This window comes from Lissotriton helveticus, chromosome 12 (genome assembly GCF_964261635.1).
Source record: "Lissotriton helveticus chromosome 12, aLisHel1.1, whole genome shotgun sequence".
NCBI classification, from domain to species: domain Eukaryota; kingdom Metazoa; phylum Chordata; class Amphibia; order Caudata; family Salamandridae; genus Lissotriton; species Lissotriton helveticus.
Window position 1 is genome coordinate 875,089,102 of NC_136073.1, and position 22,806 is coordinate 875,111,907.

The window sequence follows — 22,806 nt, forward strand, 5'->3', positions numbered from 1 at the left end:
AGCGGGCCAGCGCGCCGAGATACTCACCCCGCATGGAGCTCCAGGCGCCTGAGAAGTTAAGGCCGATCGGAGCTGCAGCTAGGGCCACGAGGCTAGTGATATCTGGTCTCTGCCCTGCTGGGGTCTCGGCGGCTGGGCAGGACTGCGGCGAGTGGGCTGGCGTTGGCCCCAGCTACTGCCAGGGCATTTGATACGCGACCGGCGTTTCCCTCTAGGATAACCCCTCCCTCTCTGGTGGAGGTTGCCGACACGGGGGTGTGTGTTGGGGACTGACAGACGCAACTTTGTTCCCGGCTGGCGGGGTGGGACGCCCCCCGGCGTGAACACCGGCATATCGCGGCCTGGCCCAGGCCTTGGTGAGAACTCTGGCGGCTATTTCGGGTCGCAACATACATGCTAGATGCCTTGCTGATCGCCGCAACAGTTTATGCCCGACTGGGCGGGGAAGACACTAGAGGCCCCAACAACTTGGGGCAGTCCAGCCGATAGCCCCCCTCATACCACAGGAGGAGTAGGGGGCCGGCTACACCTCAAGGCCATACAGTGCACGAGCAACAGGGGCCACAGCAGCCAAATCGCCTCGGCAATTATGGTGCTGGCCGCGTGGGCAGTGCCACGCTGATGTCAGGGATACCCCAATTACTGGTGAATGTAGACTGGTGGCTACTGAAGACTGGACCCATTCTCCTCCTTTCCCGCTGGGTGTTCCGTGGCTAACGAGGGACTGAGTGAGACCCCGTGATAGACCCCGTGCTGCTGCCCAGCTCTTACCAACATACTGAATCTCCCAGGTGGGAGCGGAGCCTAGTTGTTTGGCTCTTCCTGGAGGCCCCATTGATACCTGTTGGCTGCCCATCGGATCTGGGCGGGCCTGGGGTTGAGAGTCGGCACCCATTAGGGGAGGTGGGGACGCCCTGTTCACAGAAACGGTTGAACCAGGTTCAGTGCGGCTTGTGGGCACAGTACCCTCTCTGGCAGCCACCCTTTGGAGGTCCACCAGATTGACTGGCGATATCAGCCTGTATCAACATCAGAACTCCATGGCGTACTTGAACCTTGTAGCTAGACCACCACGTTTTTTATACCTACACAAGATGCCCATGGACAAGCCGCCCAAGCAAAGCACGATAGATTAATATACTGGAGCTGTGGCCTAGGAGCAGAGTCGGGGCAATCAGGATGTGGTCATGCCAAATAATGCAGCACCTTTGGCAGTGATTACGCAATCCCAGGAAACTCTAGGCCAATAAAGAGGCAGTCTGCTACAACGTTATGCTGCTCAGACAGGATCTCAGAAATGCTGTACAGCGCATTCGAGCCAGAATCCCAGCTCTCAACAGTAGAAGACACAATGAGCAAACTTCAGAATAAAGTATGCACCCTAGAAACGCTTACCAAAGGCCTGGAGACATAGTGGAGCTTGCCCGCAGTAACAACCTCCACTTTGTTGGGCTCCTTGAGGGTTGCGAGGGCGGCCACAGAGGACTTCCTTATTAAGTGGCTCACATAATGGCTTCCACCTGACGCAGTTTTTCCCTTTAAATCGAGCGTGCACATCTGGCGCTGATGCAGAAGCCGCCGGCAGGCACCCGCCCTCGACCAATAATTTCTGCAGCTTCTCAAAAGACCAAGATGCTATATTGCAGCAAGCCAGATTGAAAGAGACTCACGTTTGCCTCACAACACACTATGATTTTCCCCGGACTACACCAAGATGGTGAAAGAACGCAGACAGTCAACAGGCCAAGGCACGTCATAGTGGCCTCAAGATGCAATATTCCCTGCTGTTCCCAGCCCGCGTGAGAGTGATCTACCAGTCATGGACACAGAAGAGGTTTTTCGCTGGACTTATGAAACCCTAAAACGCAAGTCTCATACTCCACCTAGATTTGATTCAGAGTCGACATCCGGGGGACATGAGCGAGGCACCCAGAGGTGGCCGAGAAACAGTACCGCCGTTCAGGCTCTAAGAAATGCTCCAAAACCCGCAAGTCCCGTCAGAGACTGGCAGATGATCAAACAGAACTTACAGCATCCTAATTGATAACCCGCCGAGACCTACAGACTGAACAATTTAAAGATAATACTGCTAATAACCGGCTTTGTAAAGCGCTCTGATATCTGCAAAGATCTTGTTCGCGCTATATAAAACTTTCAAAATAAATAAATAAATAAATAAATAATGGGGCTACAATGTAAATACGTTCCTCTGCCATTAGACATTAAGATGCACAGGAGACTATTAGTGGGGAGCCAATGGCTACATGTTGGTGCTCTGGGGCAGTTTGTGGTGATGGATACTTCAATGTTTAGGAGGTATTGAGGTGTCAGGGTTGGTGGAGGGGATTAATGAGAAGTTTTTGAAGTTCACGTTCTTTGTCTGTGCTATTGGCAGACAATACACACATAGTCCTTGACATTCAGGCTTTTTACATACACACATCTGCTCATGGGTTTCTATGCCAGACATGACACCTAGCCCAATGAGTTTGGGAAACTGAGAATTTCGCATCAGTAGTTGGAACATCCATGGCCCCCTTGATAAAATTAAGCAGGGCGCTGTGCTGCGACAGGCTTAACGATACAGCTCTGACATTTATTGAGCACCAAGACACTGTGCCTGGCACGATTTGGGTTAGCACAAACCTTTCATTCTGAGTTCACAAGGGGTCCCGGGTGTAGAAATTTATAGTAATTGTCCTTGGCAGCGTATACGCTCTCCCCCATTGGCAATGGAACCTTGTAGAGCGCTTGACAACACTATGGACCGAGATCCCGCCTGGACTGACTGTAGTGGAAGGAGACTGGAACAACGCACTATGCCCGAAAAGAGACAGATGGTGTGGTGCTGGGCGATCGACGAGCCAGAGAATCCAAACTGATGCCCATGATAAGGGATGGGATGACTCCTGGAGGGTGCTGCACCCTACATAACACCAATTGTGGGAGCATTGCCTCCCCATATATCCAAGCTTATCATGCAGCCTCGCATCTACTCGTCCTCAATTATTGGTGGTATGGCAATACAAGAGACCCGGCATATGTGGTCGATCAATGGCTGATGGGAGCCACGTTGTTACATATGGTCCTATATTCTGGCTCAATGAATAGAGTGTTGCCATCTGCGACTAATACTGTTTATGATCTGGAAACTAGCCCTTCGCATGATGGGATGGTGGGGTAAATTGACGAGAGACACCCCCTGTGCCGGCTGCCACAGTTGGTGCAGCTAGCAGGGTTTCAGGTTTGGGAGGCCATCGGGATTGACACAGTGAGAGCGGTTATGCACGGTAGGTTTATGAGGTCGTTTTAGGAACTCCAGACAGAATATGCCATGTCCCACTTACAAATGTATAGGTATCTCCAATTTTGACATGCCCTCTCCCCACATCTGGCACACCAAGAGGATACCCCTGATTTCAACTCTATAGAAGCTCAAGTCTTTATGGGAGATCTGGGGATCACAAAATAACCAAAATATATCACACTCCTACTACACTAACTAGCATTAAAAAAGCAGTAGGTTTCGCCTTTGATTAAGTTAAAGCCATTTGCTTTGCTATACAATACCGTTAGCAAAGCAAATTGCTTTAACTTAATCAAAGGTGAGACCTATTGCATTTTTAATGCTGGTTTACAATGGGCTCCAAGGGGATTCAAGTGGGGGTGTTAGACACTTTTCTTAAAATTGGACAGCAAAACCAGATTTTGAGTAGCATTTTTAAAGCGATTTCATTAGTACAGCAGCTGAGTATTTAGTTTGTGGGTTTTTGAAAATTGAGGTCCAGTATTAGCGCAGGTCCTTGTTGTTATATTATGTTTTGAGTGGAGGGCGACCTGCTTTGTAATTCCCTCTATTGCTCCTTATTGTACATGATCGAAAAATAAGACCAATACAGCAGTTAAGGCGTTCTAATCCCATGACTTCAGATGCGGGTCATCAGTTTTACGCAAATTCTGTGGTGAAAATATGGGTCCCCCAATTCATTGCGTTTGCACCCACCCGTTGATATACATATAAAACCAATAAGACATCTGCAAACCCAAGTTCATTGCAAGCATAATCACAATTAGTATGGACATTATTTTGATTCAGCAACAGGGTATAAATATATCAGGACTAAAGTATATTTATTGTTTGATTACATTGTAATACAGGTCCAATTTAATATGCATTTGCAGCTTCCTTAGGGCTTTGACTTTCATTTGGTTATACAGGTCTGCTATGTTTCATGTATGCTTTGGTATACTTTAACTTTATTATTTGAACTGAATACTATCTTCATGGAAATAGAAAACATGTTTTTCGAGGATGGTGAAGCCGCTTAATGTCAACTACATTGACAAGCTGGCCAAGACAAGTCTGCGTTTACACATCTAGGCTCATAACTGGTAAAATTCATAGGTTGCTACCTCACCTTGGGGTGTGCAATATACATTTTAAGCATTCAGTTTGAATAATTTGCACAGGATGATCATGAGCATCTTAACTCATGTAACTTATAATAGCTAATCTTTAGCTGACAACCAAACTCAAAAGCAGGTCCTCACTCAGTTCAGATACCTCAGTGTGAATTCAACATGAATTCTGGATAGCCAGTGTCATCTGATCCTTAATATAGGCCGAGTCCCAGAGACATTTAGAAAGAGCATGGGAACAGAGCCCTGCAACACTGCAGAAGAAACATTTAAACCACAGGTCTTGGAGCAATAGAAACCTATGGGCTATTTCACCACCAAGGCAATAGTTTGTGGTTTGCATAGCTCATGCTCACAGCAGGGTGCTCCACCAGAACCCCTTAATTGTGTGGTGCAATACTGGTTTGAGTACCTAGTCCAGTGAGCTGCTAAGTTATGGTGGCAGGCCAACCTCCCTGCAGGAGCTTTCTCCAGCACCCCCACATTGAGTGGTGTAGATCTGGATTGTGGGGGCTGGTCAAGCCCACTGCAGGCACTCGCACCCAAGCACTGTGGCTTTCCCTGAGTCTGGTGGCAATGTCAGTTTCCTGGCTTAAACGTGATCAGTTACCCAGAAAGACAGGTGGGCCTGCGGCCTTAGTTTGCCCTACAGCAGTAAGACACAGCCCATGAGAGTTAGGTTGCCACCCTTTCCCCATGTGTGTTTTTTCAGTCAACATTATGGTTTTTGGGCGATTGATGTTGGAAAGCCTTGGAAGCAAGCAGTCTCAGGGCGGTCACCAAAACTACAGGTGATATATAGCACAGAAGTCATCACTTTTAAAGTGCACTTCGGCACCCATTAACAGATTCAGTGGCACTGTACAAAGGACGGGAAGTGTTATCTTCATGATCACCGCCCATCGTCGTGCAGCCGGGAATACCTGGCAGCGAGGTACTGCATGGAGGCAAGGCGTGCCCTCTGGAGCTCCAGGCACCCAGGTGTGCCATGCAGGCTGGCTCCCGTGATGTCACACGCTTCTTTGTACCTAATAATTAGTCACTCCAAGGGTAGGACGCAAGCAGACTGCAAACTCTGGGCGCCGGACCACGGACTGGTCCTACCTGAGGTGCCTTGGACCTAAGGGGAGCCAGGGGGCGCACGGCCGCAAGGTACACAAGGAGAACAGACACCGCACAGGTGAGGGCCCCAGGCCCACAGATGCTGATCCCTCCACCGGCCGTGTCTGCAGCTGAAAGGGTGTGTGAAAGAATCTGCCAGAGGTCACCAGGGATGCATGTCTGAGAGGAGCCGGCACTGGCTGGCCAGCAGCAGCCATTTTGGCAATGAAGTAGCACTTTGCTGGGAATGTGACAGCTGAGTGTTATTATAAATAAGGTCACGTTTGATGGTGGTAAATCTGTTTATATTAAATTAGACTGCGGTGATTTCCTAAAGCGATCTTGAGGTTTTTGTTGCTTCGCCTTGTGTTAATGAAAAAACAGAATTTAGTCAGACAACTAAATACGCCAAGAGGCGAAGTGATCAGCACTACACTTTAAAACACTCTTTAACCTAGCATCGGTGCTCGTACTAAAACGAGTTAAAAAACATGCTATGAACAACTAAAATATGCGAAAATAAACAGACGGCTGACTTTGCCAAAGCTGAATGTGAAGAAAAAAAGGGCACACCGACTAATGAAGGAGCATGTGTACTGACGCTGGTAAAAGATCAAACTCCAGTGGGCAGGGCCAAAAGGAGGCAAGGCGGCAACAAGGAGGGACTAAGAAAACTCCTTTACAATCAGAAGCCAGCATTTTGCAAGGAAGACGACAAACCAATTAAGAGGGGCAGGGCTTCAACTCCGCCTCCGAGAGCTTTGGAATCTGTATTGATTCCAAGAAGCTCTCGTATGACGAGAGCTGCACATGCGCGCTGCTTTCGCCAGCCGAGACCTAAAAACTCTGGATGCCTGGCAGCTGAACTTAGGTCCCCTGGACGAGGATGATTGGGTGGAGGAGCTGGAGTACCCACACAGCACAGCGATTCCGGCCCATCTGCGACTTATCAAATTCAAATCTTTGCATTTGGTTTATTTCACCAGGCACAAGCTGTGGCGCGCGCTGGGTTGATCGCCACCCCTCACGGCCTACGTTGTGGGTCCACTGAGGGTACCTTCCTTTATTCGATATGGCAGTGCACAGCTTTATCGAGGTTCTGGAGGGGTGGACCACTTGTCACTGAGGGACTGGGTGATAATAAATAAAAGCGCCATCTGCTCTTTCTTGGCCTCACGCTGGCTAAGCGGGATATCGCCAGAGCATGGAAGGATAAATCTCTCATCAGTTGCAATATGGAAGGGCCTTGATTTCTGAATGGGTCTGCAGACCACCAGTATTTAGGACGAGGGGGTGTCCTCAGAAACACTATAAAATATGGAAGAGGTGGGCGGAATACAGAGGGCTAGGTGTGGAATCTCCTATCTATGCGGTTGAGGAATTACTCAATGTGATCTTAGTATGGCACTATTGTTTATTTTGAAGTTATATTCAGGTATGTTTACTATATGAACACTAGTAGGATACCATTGAAAACGTTGAGACCATTAACACTGTCCATTACTGTATATTATTGGTGTTCTTCGCGACACCAAATCTGTGCAGGCTGTCAATAAAATTACATTGTGAAAAGAAAGAGAACAAATAGGCCGCACCAATGACTGTGCTGCCCAGGGAGACAGTCACTGGCTGCATCATAAACTTGGGCGACTCGGAGGCATTCTTCAGTGAGACTGATTGAAAACCCAAGTGTAGCAGATCACATTCAATATCTGGATTTGAAAGAGGAAACATATGGTTGCTGATCTTTTTTCCTTCTTAGGTCCAGGCATGTGTCGCAAGAACCAACCCTGCAGCAGAGGTGTTAACCAGTTTGGACTAGCTTAAATGTACTTGGTCCAAGGGCTTTGAGAGCTGCTAACAAGCTTACAACGAATGATACGCCTACAATATGAGCATCTTCCCATCATTCACCAATGATTAAGCCACAGCCGCCCATTCTTTTCTACAGTCCCACAATCACACAGGACCCAGAGGAGAGTAGGATGAGGGTATTCATGGTGTAGGTGGCGATCAAGAGGATGGGATACTAATAGAGAACAAGGGCACCGAGGATGACCAGGACAGACAAGAGGATTGGACAGATATAGATTACAAACAATATTGGCTTACAGCACAGAGTGACACGAATATAGGACCACTGCTGACGGAGTGACTCAAAACAATATTAGATGCTTCCACTACCTGCCTCCTGAAAAGTTTAGTTTGCTCAGCTCACGTGAAACAAAGGCTTAGCGTGGATTAAAAATGCTGCTTCTGCAGCAATAAACTGATCAAGAACAGTAAATCACATGGCAATCTATGGCTCCTCCTGATAACGAAGGCCAGAAAAGGAGTTTTAATGGGGACAAAAGTAAAGTTATTACTTTCCATGACAGGAACTCTTGATCAATGATAACACTATGAAAAACCTGATTCACCAATCCTTGAGCACTCCTGTAAAATGGTAAGCGAAAACAGGACAATAAATGTAAACGATCAAAACTCCCCAATGACCATATCTATATCCACACACACACACACACATATATATATATATATATATATATATATATATATATATACACATATATATTTTTTTTTCCAAGACTACTAGGAGTGAGGCAACAAACATAAGCAAAGCCCTCTTCAATTCTCTAAACAATGCACGAATTATCTCCCAGAACCCACAGTCCCTGCCTCAGTCTACAAATTTGGATGTACCAACGAGCATCCTTAGCAACATAATTCAGCACTAACATTACTACAACACAGGATAAAAAACTGAAGACCCCTCAGATTCAGGCTCCTAGGGGACCTAGAATTGGGTCACCAGAGTCCAACTAAAGTTCTATACCAGTACTTGTTGAAGGAGCTAGAGCCCCTTCAACAATAAAAACTTCCATGTATAAGGGGAATCTATTCAAAGATTACCTGACTCCAAAGACGCATGCCCTTTGATAGTTTGAATTTCTGAGAATAAATGGTAAAAACTACAGTGTATTGTGATCACATTTACAGAGTCATGTGGCAAAGTCAAGCTCTCCAACAGACTTTCTATATAATCTAAGTTCGAAAAAAGCAATTTCCTCAGCTGTATAAACAGGACAAAGTAATAATGTAGCGATCAACAGCAAAAGGGGCATTTCAAATCAGAAACGCAAGGCAGAGACAAAGCCAGTTCAAAAGCTATGCCAAAAAGGAGAAATTAACTTACCTAGCAGGTGCACCCCATTCAGTCTTCAGCCTTTGAAACGTAATGCAAAGGACAGTAAGCACTTGGTTTTTAACCGGTCCTTTCAACCTGGACCAGTAGAGGAGGTGAAAAGACCAATTATCCTCCCACAAATTGTGGATGAAATTAGAACAAAAAGTTTAAAAGTACTCCCTATTAGGGACTAACAAAAATGGGTTGTGTTCATATCTACGAGAACATGACAAACCCTTCTCCAACCACAAAAACCAAAAAAGTCAAGACGGTGTGCCATTACAGACCAGACAAGCAGGCATCTTCTACAAGTGACATCACAATATAAAAATTAAAAGAACCAAAAGGAAGATTTGCAAGAACTTTTTACAGCAGGATATTGAAGAAACACTCTTCTGAAGAAGGTTAGAACCTTAGCACTGCACACCGGGCCCATGCTCTACAATTTAAATTGACACTCCTTGGTATAATTTAGTGCTTTACAGCCAAGACGAATGGGTGGAAGAAAATAGTAATGCAGTTTAAGGCACGCTGATCTACACACAGTGTGCAGAAACGAGGGAGGCTACAGATCGAAACAGTCTGCTAAAATGGCTCTCCAATACTGGACTACAAAGCAAGACCATTGTCTAGAGTATCCTGTTTTCTGGTGTTCTTGGCTTGCCCAGTTTGCTATGCCCTTCTGTAAGCCATTGCACCTCTTACCAAAGGTTTAGACGCGCTACATCGAGAAGCAGAATACGCCTGCCACAAGTAAATAACCTTTACTTGATGAGCTCCCACGTATCTGACCAATGCCATTTGGTGGAGTCATCAAATCTGATCAAGTCTAAATTACCATCATTGTAAATTAGCAGTACCATTAGTTTAAAGTAACGAAGAAAAATAAAATTTGGTAGGGCACAGAGCTGAAACAATTAGGGGATGCCATAAACATAACCTATCTGCCTACATGAAGTTACATCTAAAGAATTAAGTAGCTCTTTGTGGAATTGACATTAGAGAAATGCATTTTCAGTTATTTGAGGTCTACATCACATGGATCACTTTATCTACTGAAAGTTTCTAACAGAAACGAACCTGGTAGGCTGCAGCGGATTCTTCCACAGCCCATACATTTTGAAGTTTCGCAAATTCTAGAAGTTTTGATAATGGAACCATGCTATAATTTGATCTATTAAATCACCATTATAGGCAACTTTAATGCTTCAAGAAGATATCCAAACTGTCTAGCCAATTTGTTTGAATTCAGTTTGGCTCTGAGAAGTTGTCAAACGGATGCCTAAAATATGAGTCGGGCAGCCTTCTTCCCCACAAACCTGAGTGAGGTCAAAAGAATAACGGAATGCACCTTGCTTGGTTCCTCATTGAAAAATCAGAGTCACTGCTTTATTACTAATTCACTTGATAAAATTCCATTGCTTTGACCAAATATTTAGCTTAGGTGTTTGCATGATCAACAATAACAGATTCCCTCATTTCTGCATGCAAATTCCTACCGTCCTCATGAGCTGTACGCATATATCTGTTTTCTGCACAGCTTTAAAAAAGTGTCTGCATACTGAGAACTGAACACTTCAAACTAAGGAGATGGACCAATTCCATCTCAAACCCCAAGAGGTGTCCAAGTACAGTTTCACATACCAGTACACGCTTACACTGTTCCACTTGTACAGTAAAATGATTTTGTAATATGGCATATTTAACAGAAAGGGTTGGCTCCACTTAGGAGAGGAAGCAACCATATAAAAACATTTTTCATAATTCAATAAATATGCGCCTAGCCAGACCGTGGGTACCTTCTTGGTACAGTTTATTCATGCAGTTATTTTTATTGCCATGGGCTACAGTTCTAAGCTTTGCAGTTGTCTCCATAAACATGGTACAATCTGGTATATTTATATACTGTTCTGAATACGGTGGTAGCGCAGACCCGCATTACCTTTTAATGGCCTTGCACTGTTCAGAAATACAAAGAAAAACAGAATGACCAGTGTTTATGATATTTACACATGTCAACATAAGAGACTGGAATCTGGTGAGCTGTCCCTCGAAGGTAGCAGCTCCAGTTATCACATATGAAGCCCGCCTTTTGATATATGCTCAAAGCCCATATTTGATTTAAACTGGGCTTCTTTAGATTATATCATTTGCCAAGTCTCCCACCGACAAACTTGTCACTGCACAGACTTGGTGCGATCTTGTGCAACGTCACATGGGGGAACCATGCCAGCTTAGTGTTAAGACTTGCAGAGAAATAAGGCCTTATTGTTTGGGCCTAAAGACTCCAGAAAATGTGCATATTTCAACAAGAACCACATAGATTTCTTGCTAGGGTTCCGTCATTCCCACTGAACAGAGGGGTGACATCTATTCCACCTCACCTTTCTCAGGGCTGGTCGTCCACTTGGCTTTTCATTAGCAACTGTGACAGGTTCCTCAACTAAAAGTTAAACCGAAGACATAGTTAAGATTGAAGAACATACTTGTCAATAACCACAAATCTCAAAAATGCACCACCACAATACTGTACACACCTATGGGCATCCCCGGTCTATTACAACCATACAACGGTGGCGTGAGCAATATTTGCTAGGCCACAAACAAGTCAAGCTGTGGCACCCAGCATAGATTTTTTGATGCATCTCAAATATTTCATGGTTTTGTGCCTGGATTTTTCCTGGACACCTAGTCTTTGAGAAGTTCTACACTCACGCATATAATTTCCCTTCTCCTTGAAATGGTGTCTACAAGCAGATTGTTAACAACTTCTGGTACGGTTCGGCTTCTCTTCTGCACTACGCCAGACGAAACAGCTTTAAACTATATAGCCTGAGCTACAGAAGCAGCCGGTTACTCTAATTTGGTCAAAATAATCTTGATGGTATAAATGGGACAGTGCCATAAATCTACTTGCCTTTGGACAGCTCCCCAACACGCCCTCTCTTAGGGGATTTAAGGGGGCTAGCCTTAGTAGGGCGACCTCTTTTCCGACTGTGTGTAGGGGTGGAAGGGGCACTCTCGGAGGCATTGCTCTCTGCCTCACATTCAGCTTGCTCTTGGTCCTCATCATCCTCTTCATCAGAGGCCTCTGGTTCCTGCTGCGCAGGCTTAGAATCTTCGCTATTACCATCGCCTGGTTCAGAGACTTGAGTGTCACCAGGTTCCGCTTTAACCTTGGCCGATCCAGACGCAGGTTTGGCCTCTTTGAATTCAGCCAACTTCTTCTGATAGTATTTGTATGCTTCACTGTCTTCCTCTTTTAAAAACCTATAAAGCAAACATGTTGACAAGATTTCGGATGTCAATTTGCAGTGCATCACTGAACAAAAAATTTCAATTCTGAAAAGGGTTTACTCAAACTGAAGAGTGACACCATCACTTAAAAATTTACATACAGTACATTTTTATCAATGTAAAAACTGGGGGTCGTTTCAGAACCATCTGGCATAGTTGGATCAGCCAGGAGTAAATAGGTTGCAAGACTTAAGTGGACTGTCTGTGTGCTTACGCCGCACTGAATTAAGATTGCTGAATCCTTTTCAATTTAAGCAAATATTTAGATCCGATGTAGCCTTTGTTCACCGCAATTCCACTGTTAATCAAATGAGCCCTTAGGGAATCAGAGCTACTAATTGCATATACCATGAGAAAGGCTCCCAGTTTTCACTGATTTTTACACTGAACAGATCAAATGCAACCAGTTAGACTGTACTTATTAAAAGAAAAGAAAAAAAGTGCCTGACAGACATTTACTGGCGAGCAAGCCACTGCAAAGAGCGACAGAGCAAGCTGTGAAAGCTAATGTGTCCAGGTGAGAACGAAAATGCTGCAAACACTTCTGGAAATACATCTTGGTTTAAAAAAAATAATATTGATAAAAACTCAAATTAAATCTAGAAGGCATAAATAATTATGCCAACATATAAAGTGTACTCTTAAAATAACTACATTAAATGCAAGAACAGTTATCAGCAATTGTGCTTGGATCTACAAAACCATCAGAACATCATGCCGTGATTCTGATCAGAGTGCAGCTTCCTCACTTATCATTGGCCAATCAAAAATGAACTAGGCAACATAAAAACCCATAGGAGACACTGAATTTAAATTCAGTTATATTCTACCACAGCTCACATTTTATCACAGGCCTTCTGTTAGATTCAGAATTATTTAATGAGACCCACTCTAGTCCCTTGTACGGAGAATCAGAGTGGAAGCAGCTGTTCTGCTTTCCTTTTCTCCTTCCCAACCTGCAGCAGAGGCTGTAGACCATAGTGTGTGCTCTTTAGTTTCCCATGAACTGAAGCAGACAGGAGTGTTGTGCTAGAAGCACCATCATTAGCAAAAATGAATGCTGGGCTACACAAAAGACGTTCAAATCTCAAGTCAGCAGACAGTTTGACTACATTTTCAGTGAGAAGAACAAATCTTGGATAATAAGATGAAAAATATTAATAGTCAGGTACCTCTAGACATCCCTCTAAGTTTGTGAGAGCCACATCCCTTAGAAGGGAGAAAACCCTACAATAAGCGCCTAGAGCTGGTAACACCATGCAATTAGTGTACGCTGACTGAGGAGATAGAAAGTGGATGGTGTGAAGGAGAAAGACCTGTGCATGAAGGTAATTTTTTTCCTTTCGTCCTGCTTCCTCATAGTTTCACCAGCTTAAACACGAAATAGGGGGTCCCTAGCCAGGCTTCAAGCAACCAAGTTACGGTGTGAAGTTCGATCGCTCTCATGGCCAATAGACTGCATAAAATTATTTTACCAAAGAAAATAAAAACCTTGACTGAAAGCGCAATTTAAATGAAACCTAACATACTCAATGTAGTGATCATCAATGGGACAACCATTTTCTTGTCAAAGACCAGACAATCTTCTGACGAAAAACTGATAACCTATTCTTGATCAATGAAAAAAAACTCACAACAATAAGATCGAATTTGAATCTTTTTTGACTGCAAGTTGCTTCAAAAAAACATGCATGCAGGAGAACATACAGGACTACCACACCAAACTCAAATATCAGATGGAAAATTGGGATGTTAGAGGAATTTAATTTTCAGATGAGGAATGAATAGAGACGAGAATCACAGATGTGACTGGATGAGAATGTGTGGTTGCTGGAAAGCCTCAGAGCTATAGGCTAAACTAAGGATTTCATTCATGGTAAGAAGGTGCCTTTAGACAACGTGTCTAAACACGAAGACATCTCGTTTGTAGACTATTAATGACTACTAATGAAACATTCTTAAGCACATAATGGGTCAATTTCAGTCCAAGTCAAAGGCATCGATATTGGTATCAGTGATAGCCAATATCAGTCCTCGATGGGAATCTGGGAGTAAGCATATTTGAAATTCACAGATGTCTTTGAGTCCAAATATGCAACCATGAACTGATTTAGATTGAAAAAACATTAGGGGAAAAATTGGTAATTGTGATGTTGCTCTTGGCCTTCCAACAGGCAATACACACCCTGCAGCTAACAGAATACCCCATGGCCCGTTTTATTCTCCGGGACCATTGTGGCCATTCCTAGTTGGGGATTTTAAATTGCTCTCTGAAAATTAATCCCGAAACATACATGGGCGAAAAGGAGGGACTAACCTAAAAGTTCAAGGAACAACACTTGTCAAATTAGAGGCTGCACCCAGCCTGCCCTTGATGCCAATGTCCCACTGCACATTTCTCTGCCTTCCATACTGTTTGTTCTGCCCCTCTCATCCGTTTGAAACTCCAGTCACAAGATTCTTTGTTTCTGCAAAATGTTGGTCGAATTCACACCTCAGAAGACTGACCGAATGTTAATTTGGCTCGCAAGTCGCACCCCACCTTGGGCCAGCCACCTGTGGAAGTGGAGCCCAAAGGGGGTGAAGATGCTCAGGTGTTTAAAAATGGTAGGAAATAATATAATCAGATCCCTTACCCAGCAAATCTCAAACAATTCAAAAAATTACTGACAGGAATTGGAAGTCATGACTCATGTTAAAATGGTATATGTAGTGTAAAAACTTGCTCAGCATTTTTTTTCTTCTCAATTTAGTACACACAAAAAAACTTGCAGAACTGATGCACATCAACCCTATAAAGGCATGCCTTCAGAGTAAAGTTCTAGTTACATGCCAAATTGTGTGTAGATAAGCTCTGCAAATGTTTCCTAAAAACGCCAGCATGGATTCCTTGGCTTTACCTGTTTATGCATTCCTAAATTGGCCCAAAGAAGGGAATAACTTGCTGTGGGTGGAGATGGGACTTTCGTGCTGACCAGGAAGTCTAATTGGTGAAACAGTGCTTGTTGAATTTGTGCTAGGCAAGGCTGCTGCCAGTCGAAGTAGGGAAAATACGTGAATGGCATATACATGAGTGGCGATGACTGCCGAGCACTGGGTAAAGATCAATGGGCTCTGGTTACCCCAAAGGGGAGAATCTTAAATTGTGAATGCTTTCGGCGTAGCATGAACTGATGGTGTGCATGGTGAATTGGTGTGTTGAAATGGGCATCCTTGAGGTCTAAAGCTGTCATTAAGTCGCCTTCATGAAGCAGTGGAGTGACATTCTGTAGGGTGGCCATATGAAAAGGTTCTGTTTGCCTTCATGAAGCAGTGGAGTGACATTCTGTAGGGTGGCCATATGAAAAGGTTCTGTTTGAATGCATTTGTTCAGAAGTCTCACATCTAGGCCTCGCCTTAAAGTACCATCCTTATTTAGAATGAGAAAGTAGACTGAGTACACACCATGTCCGTGCTGTTGGAGTGGGGCTGTAGGAGGACTGGCTGTATAGAAGCCCTATAGTAGAACAATGCATTAGTTATTCCTCTAATGACAACTAAGATTTAAGTTCAGTACATGGCGGCGAGGTGGCTAAGTGAATTGGCAATCCACCAAGGAATTGCAGCTCTTAACACTCTTTTCACTGCAGCATCACGAGGAGGCACATTCCTTGGATTGTGTGGATGACTCTTTAAACAAGTACGTCTAGTACAATATCCCCCTAGTGCACAGTGAATCTCGCCCCCAGTGTACAGTGAATCTTGAGGTGCAGGCTTATATTATATATGCTTGGGCTGTGGCTCGGGGCTCAATGCCAGACTCCTTACAGATCAGTTCTCCAAGTTGTAGATCTTAAGTGGCCGAGACTAACCTGGTTGTTCCATTGAAGCGCAATGGGACTGCTTTGCTTTTGGCTGCTGGATTGTTTCAATTATCCTTAACTCTACTAAGTTGCAGGAGATTTGTGGTGAGAAAGCATCCAACTTATCTTGATGAAAGAAATGCTTGGTCGAGGTTCTAGTCTCTTCCTCCTCCTCAATGTGTAAGCATGAGCTTTTGAACTCTCAATGTCCTCCATGTCAAAGAGGTTTGGTGTTTCAGAGAAGTGTTCACTATCTTGCAAAGTGCACAGCGTTCGTTTCGGTGTTGAAGGGCCTTTTTACTATGAACGTAAGGCAGCCTCACATTTCAACTCCTTGTGCACGGCAGAAAGGCACAAGTACGGCATGGCGATCGGTCCATGCGTATTTTGCATTACAGTGCAGACAGAAATGAAATGGGAGCTTTCCATGCTGGAGTCTGTGGTGCATTCCAGATGTGGTGTAGAGATGTTCAGTGGAACTGGTGAGGCTGTCGCCCTCTTCTGCGGAAGCTACCAAATTCGCTAGTGTGTGGTAAAACAACTGACGGTGGGGTCAACTGTGCTGATACATTCGGACATGGGAGAAGTCACAGCAGGTCTAGTGAATCAAACCTCTACAGATCTATGATTCCACCCATGAGTAGAGATCATTCCATGTCAAACTTCGTTTACCCACAACTGGTCATTTTGTATTTGGACAGCGGTTTTCTCAAAGCAACTCGGTACTTACTTTTGGAGATTCTTACAATGGAGTGAAAGCATTCAAGGATTCTATACATCAATGGATGTCATCTACTAACAAGGAGTTGGTTTTCTTTCGAGCATTTCTCCTCTGGAATGCTCAAATGTACAACTTCTGATAGTATTATTTTCTGAGAAGTCATCGCCTGACAACAATAAATTGTTAAAACATTCTTTTATCATTAGTCTTCAAACAAACTAAAAAAATTGCACAAATGTATGCCCCGTATTCAGCAGTTGGTTTGCTATTATGGCATTTTGTTCAAGGAACAACCCAGTATTTAAAAATAATAAATTCAAATAAATATGCAATACACTGAAAAACACTGGTATGTACACGTATAAAGCTTCCACTTTCTTGAATTATGTTGGAATTGGAAAAAAAATGCCTACAAGCTCAAAAACTGTTCTCAAATGCTGAATTCGCATAGATAACTCACCAAAAGTCAGGATTGCTGGTGATGCTATCCGTATTGAAAGTTTTTGAGTCTGGTCCCATTTCAATAACCAACCTGGCAAGATTGTGTACAGTTTCCCGGGTTTTAGAGTCAACTTTACAAAGAAGAACGAAAAAAACAGTACATTGCAGATTAAAACAATTTAAATGAATTTCAGAAGAAATAAGTAACAAACGATGCATCTCCAATTGAACAAAGTAGTAATTGACATTTGACTTCCCATAAAATAAGCAAAACACTCGGTAATTCAGGACTTCCGACACTAATGCAGAAACTATCTGCTGCGGGCCTTCCGTCGCTAATGCAGAAATTACCTGCTGCTGGCCTTTGTCGCTAATGCAGAACCCACCCACTGCAGGCCTTCCGTCACTAATGCAGAAACTATCCGCTGCAGGCCTTCCGTCACTAATGCAGAAACTATCCGCTGCAGGCCTTCCGTCGCTAATGCAGAAACTATCCGCTGCAGGCCTTCCGTCACTAATGCAGAAACTATCCGCTGCAGGCCTTCCGTCGCTAATGCAGAAACTACCCACTGCGGGCCATCCGTCACTAATGCAGAAACTACCCACTGCGGGCCTTCCATCGCTAATGCAGAATCCACCCTCTGCAGGCCTTCAGTCACTAATGCAGAACCCACCCTCTGCTTCACAATTTGCAGCTTAAACAGGCTGAAGTTAAAAACTTCGAGTTACTAAAACTTTATGGAACGCAACTCAGCCTGTGTCACAGGTCACCTGATCTCATGACCGTTGTATTCTGCACTAAATAACTGGAACTTGGTTTTGCAGTGGAAGGCCCTTTGCACTGGGCCTAGTATTGCTTACTGCTATATCTGGGCTTCAAACTGGTACTAATGAGGTGCAACCAATGCCCAGTGTTAACAAGATTAACAATAACACGAAGCAATAGCATCACAAAGTGTTCTGCATTATGCCACATAATTTGCCTTACGCCTCAATTTACTCAAACCTGCCACACTTTTCGGCATTCCACTGTCACATAATACCATTGGCCCTACCATAAAAGTTCTTGGACTTGATTTTTATTTTAATGTTCACTAGCGGAGGGTAGGGTTATCCAAAAAACGATACAGTTCCCACAAATAGAAGGACTACAATTTTACTTCCACACAGCGCACAGAATGACAGTGCTCCTTAGTAGAGAATTACATCAGAGGCAGTAAGAAGGTACATAAAATGCTATTTTTAAACCCAGCAGATTGTCAGTTATTTAAATTGACTTCTTATAAACAGCAGATATCACTGCTTTGCAAAACTTTAAAAGATACCACCCAGCGTTTTCAGCCGACCCTCTATAAAAACCGGGACATGAGCTTAATTTCTTAAAATAAGCCGGGACAGCTCGTGAAAAACCTGGACTGCCTGGGCAAATACTGACGCCTGATCACCCTAGCGGAGGGTCATATCACCACACTTACTGATGTTTGAATATTGGTTGCACATGTCTAAATATTCGCTCTGGAAATTACCATGAAGGTTAATAACTTCACACAGAACTAATTCGTGTACTGAGGACACATATAAATGACTGGCCTTGTAGGTCAAATGTATGCACAGTTGCTGCAGACTTGCATTCTAGTCTGTGTCGCAATCAAGTGCTACCTATCATTCCAAACGGGGTATTCCGCTGCAATGTAACAGCATTGGATATCATCATCATCACCCCCCCCCCCCCCCCCCACCCCCCCCACCCCCTCCCCAATAAGCAGCATCGTTAATATTAGATGTTGTGAACAGGACAAGTGCAGTTAGCACCCAGGTTTCACCTGGTGGAAATGCTTTAAATGGATATGAAGCCTCAGCAAACGCTCCTTTCATGAAGGAATTGTACATACTTAGCCCTGGCATCATTTTACTACCCCATTGGCTCCTTATATTCTACTCCCATCCTCTGCATCATTTGTAGTATACATAAACTACGCCAATCAATATACTTAAAAGGATAAGAGGATGGTAGCTTAATTAACTGTGCCAGCGAACTGCGATTCCATTGAGCTCATTTCGCGTTTTAGCAGTTTTTTCCATTTACACAACTAGAAGATGCTCAAATATTTAACAATGTATTACACACTGTGGATTAAACTAACTCAAAGCCAAATAGGTTTATGACTGAGCTATAGGTCACGCCTCCCAGACCAATACTCATTATTTGGTCCTTGCATGCCGTGTGCCACACTGCTCTGGTTTCTGGCGATCCTGGGTCTACGGCATATAGACCACTGTGAGATCACCATTAAGCAAAGGTACATATATGCTTTTAGATCGGTGTGCTATCCATCATTAATTTTCACTCGAAACTCATGCACAGGTGTACGAGAAATAAAAGATAAGAGTACAAATCTGGTCCTCAAGCACATCTACACTACCCATATAAGCCATACTTCAACCTCTCATCCAACGCACCTGCACTTAGTGGCAAGCTGCACATCGCTAGCAGGTCAGGAGTAAGAATTGCCAAAAAGTAAAGACATCTCACCTCCGGAGCATTCATCATCAGAAGAATCTTCAGCTGCATCGTCGGATTTGTCTGTGGCTTGATTACCAGTTGCCTTCTTCTTAGCAGACAACGCACCAGCCACTGTTTTACCAATCTTTTTATGTTTTGAGGAAACTACACCTTTCATAATTTTCTTTTTAACTTCTTTAGCTTTTCTGGCATACAACATGGATTTAGATTCCGCTGCGAGCTCTTCTGGAGTTTTGTCATCGGTCTGCACAGTTCGCTCCGTTGTGGCCTGCTTCAGCTTCTGCAGTTCTGCTAGCTTTAAACGGTAATATTTATATTCATGACTATTTTCATCAAATAAAAACCTAGAAGAAAATTAAAAAAATATCAAAACACTGTGCATGATCAAATTACAAGTAGTGCAACAGGCAGCGACCCTGATGAACGCATTCTATAGTAAGTGTCCAGTGGTCCTTAATTTGCAGTATCAAGCCTTGCTCTTACCATTGAGAGACATTAGATAACGAAGGGGAATCACGTGTGCGTCTGTGTCAAACTCTTGGCCTTTGCTCTATTCTCTCACCCAAGGGAAGGAAGAGCATCAGCAAAAATAGTTCACAGCAAGCACATTTATTTGGTCTGCTTGGGCGTCTAGCTTGCAGGTACTGTGCCTTAACCAGCTAGGCTGATTATGGATTGCCCCACTTCCCAAGCTGCTGAAGTAGTTTTCAGACAGGCCCAAGGACTCAACATAGCAAACTTCAGTTTCTACAATTGGATTGATTTATTTTATTTATATACCTGGATATACGATATACGTTGGCCCCTTTCCAGGTATATACGATATACCTGGAAAGGGGCCAACATAAATCCACTATAACTTTAGAGGGTAATGCATGATGGACTGGCATCAGAGGAACTGAGCATTAGCAATAATGTCTATAGGTTTTCTTTGCAAAAATACCCACAGGCACTTTCACTTCAACAGATCTAACATTCCTGTTTGATTAATGACTCTCTGAAAGCTAGGCCACAATCCGCAACCTTCAAAACACTCACCAAAAGTCAGGCTTCTCTTTCTCAGGTTTCTCTGCATCAGTCGAGTCTCTATCTTTCCAGGTCTCAATTGCATTCTGAAGCAGTGTATCAACTGTCTCCAAGACCTTTGGATCAGCTGGTTTAAGGTCTAACAATATATAAAATAAGATTGTTTTTTCACTGTCCAAGTCACCATCTAAATCAGAAATGTTCACAGTTCTAGCAAAGACCTACACAACAATGCAACAACTATATTAAAGGTTGAGATTCCGTTTGCTAGATTTGATAAGAGTACTCGAGAAAGGGGCTGTTACAGCACACTTTCAGACTGCTCAGTTAATGACAGCTGCACGTTTGCCCATCAAGTAAAATATGACAACCAATATGATACAGCGCACAGACATCCCTCTAAAAAATAAGTTTACTTGGGAGCACAAGACTGAAAAAAAATATATATAGTTACCTTGAACCTCTGAATCTTTAAGCTTAGCTTGCAGAACTTGTTCTTCTTTCTCCTTCGGTACATCAATGTTTTTGTTCAACGTAAGTTGGTGCCCGCTTTTCTTCAGCCAAGTCTTAAGCTGGGCCAAGTACTTGGTTCCAAACAAAAACGAATCGTCCATATTTGGAAAGTCAGCTGGCTTTGGAGCTTCTTCCCCAATGCCAAGAACTTTCAAGATTCTGCTCTGCCTCAAATATGTCGCGAGGGAATAGGTCTGGCCGAACAACAACAAGGACTGACGACAATAGAAAATGGTTTTTTTCAAAGCAGAAAAGATATTGGCAGGAGTGTAATATCCAGTGTTTACATTGACTTCAAAAGTGTTGCAAGCTAAAAAGAGTGGGTGAGCACTCTTCAGAAGATAGTGCTGAAGTGACGTTAAGTACTGGTCAAAGGGATTTATATAGTCACGTATATCTTTTGGAGAAGTAATAACATTGTTCTCCATCAACAATGTCACAAGATCTTTATCCAAGTTGGTCTTCTTTAGAGCAGCATGGTTAAAAAGCTTTATCAAATAAAAGCAGCGTGATCTGAGCTCTGGTGGAAAGGGTTGCTTGAACATGGCCAGAGTATTAACGGCTGTTTCTGTATCCAGGGCACTCTGAGCCGGATTCTTTCGCCTGTAATCATTAGCATTAATTCGGTGGAAACCTGCCCATGTGGCAATCTTGGTACTGCTCTCCAGCGCAGCCTTTGTTTTCTTGTCCAAAGTGGTCCCTGGTTTGGTTACAGACAGCGCATTGCTGCCTGAACCTCCCCTGCCTCTTGTTGAACCTCTCACACTACCTCCACGCACAGCAGCTCCTCGCCCCCGTACAGGAAAGGTTCCCTCTGGTCGCTGGCCAAATTTTCCCCCACGACCTCTTGCAGAGATGGGCCCACCATCTCCAGGAGTAAAGAATGCACCACCGACTACACCACCCCTCCTCGGTGGAAAGAGTCCAACATCAGCACGGGTGGGAAATAGGCCCACTTCACTTCTTGGAGGTACTCTACCCCCTTCAGCCCACAGGTGCAACCTCTCACCCTCACCACGTTGAGGAAATGGCCCACTATCAACACGAGGAGGGAACCGCTCTCCATCACCCCTCAAAGGAAAGGGTAATCCATCGCCCCTGGGATGGAACCTTGTCCCATCTCCCCTGGGTGAGAACAGCCCTCCATCACCCCGCATTGGAAACCGCTCCGGATCAACACGTGGAGGAACACTCCTGGCAAATAGTTGCTCTGGTGATCCAAGTGGACTGGAGTTTCTTTGTGCAGCTATTCGAAACTCCTGCTCTCGAGATCGCTGCTGTCCAAAGTCGTCATTCACTACAGCACGTCTACTGAAATAAGGATCTTCATCCCTTAGAGGACTGCGGGATCTTCTACGCTCCAAGAAAGGAGCACTTGTCTGTTCACTTTCAAAATCTCTTCTCGAAGGTCCTGTGAAGGCCCCTCTTCTACTCTCAAGAGGAGAACGCATTGGCACATCTTGAAAGTTATCTCCATACCCTTGTGGTCGTGGTCTAGCGGCGGTCCTCATTGGGCCTAAGTTAAAAAAAAAAAAAAGTAATAACAATTACTCCTTCTGAACACCAATTTTTACATGCAGTTAAAATACGCTATAGCAAATTCAGATAACACAGCAAAAGATCATTTGAGCGGAAAAATTACTTTAGTACAAATGCTAAAAGCTGTCAAATTAGTTCCAATCATAAGCCTAACATCTGCAATATATGTGTTACAGTTAAAGAGTCCCATTTGAAA

The 22,806-nt window shown here is 43.9% G+C and overlaps 1 protein-coding gene across 1 annotated transcript in view; it reads right to left on the bottom strand.

Annotated features, from left to right (window-relative positions):
• LOC144799117 (uncharacterized) overlaps positions 1-22,806 on the bottom strand; it is a 51,653-nt gene that overhangs the window by 19,545 nt on the left and 9,302 nt on the right. Inside the window, exons 3-8 of the mRNA XM_078670313.1 lie at positions 21,013-22,587; positions 20,571-20,697; positions 19,542-19,876; positions 17,028-17,139; positions 11,625-11,977; positions 11,092-11,150 (exon numbers count right to left, since the gene is read on the bottom strand). Of these exons, the coding sequence (XP_078526439.1) occupies positions 11,092-11,150; positions 11,625-11,977; positions 17,028-17,139; positions 19,542-19,876; positions 20,571-20,697; positions 21,013-22,587 (2,561 nt within the window). The remainder of the gene's footprint in view (positions 1-11,091; positions 11,151-11,624; positions 11,978-17,027; positions 17,140-19,541; positions 19,877-20,570; positions 20,698-21,012; positions 22,588-22,806) is intronic.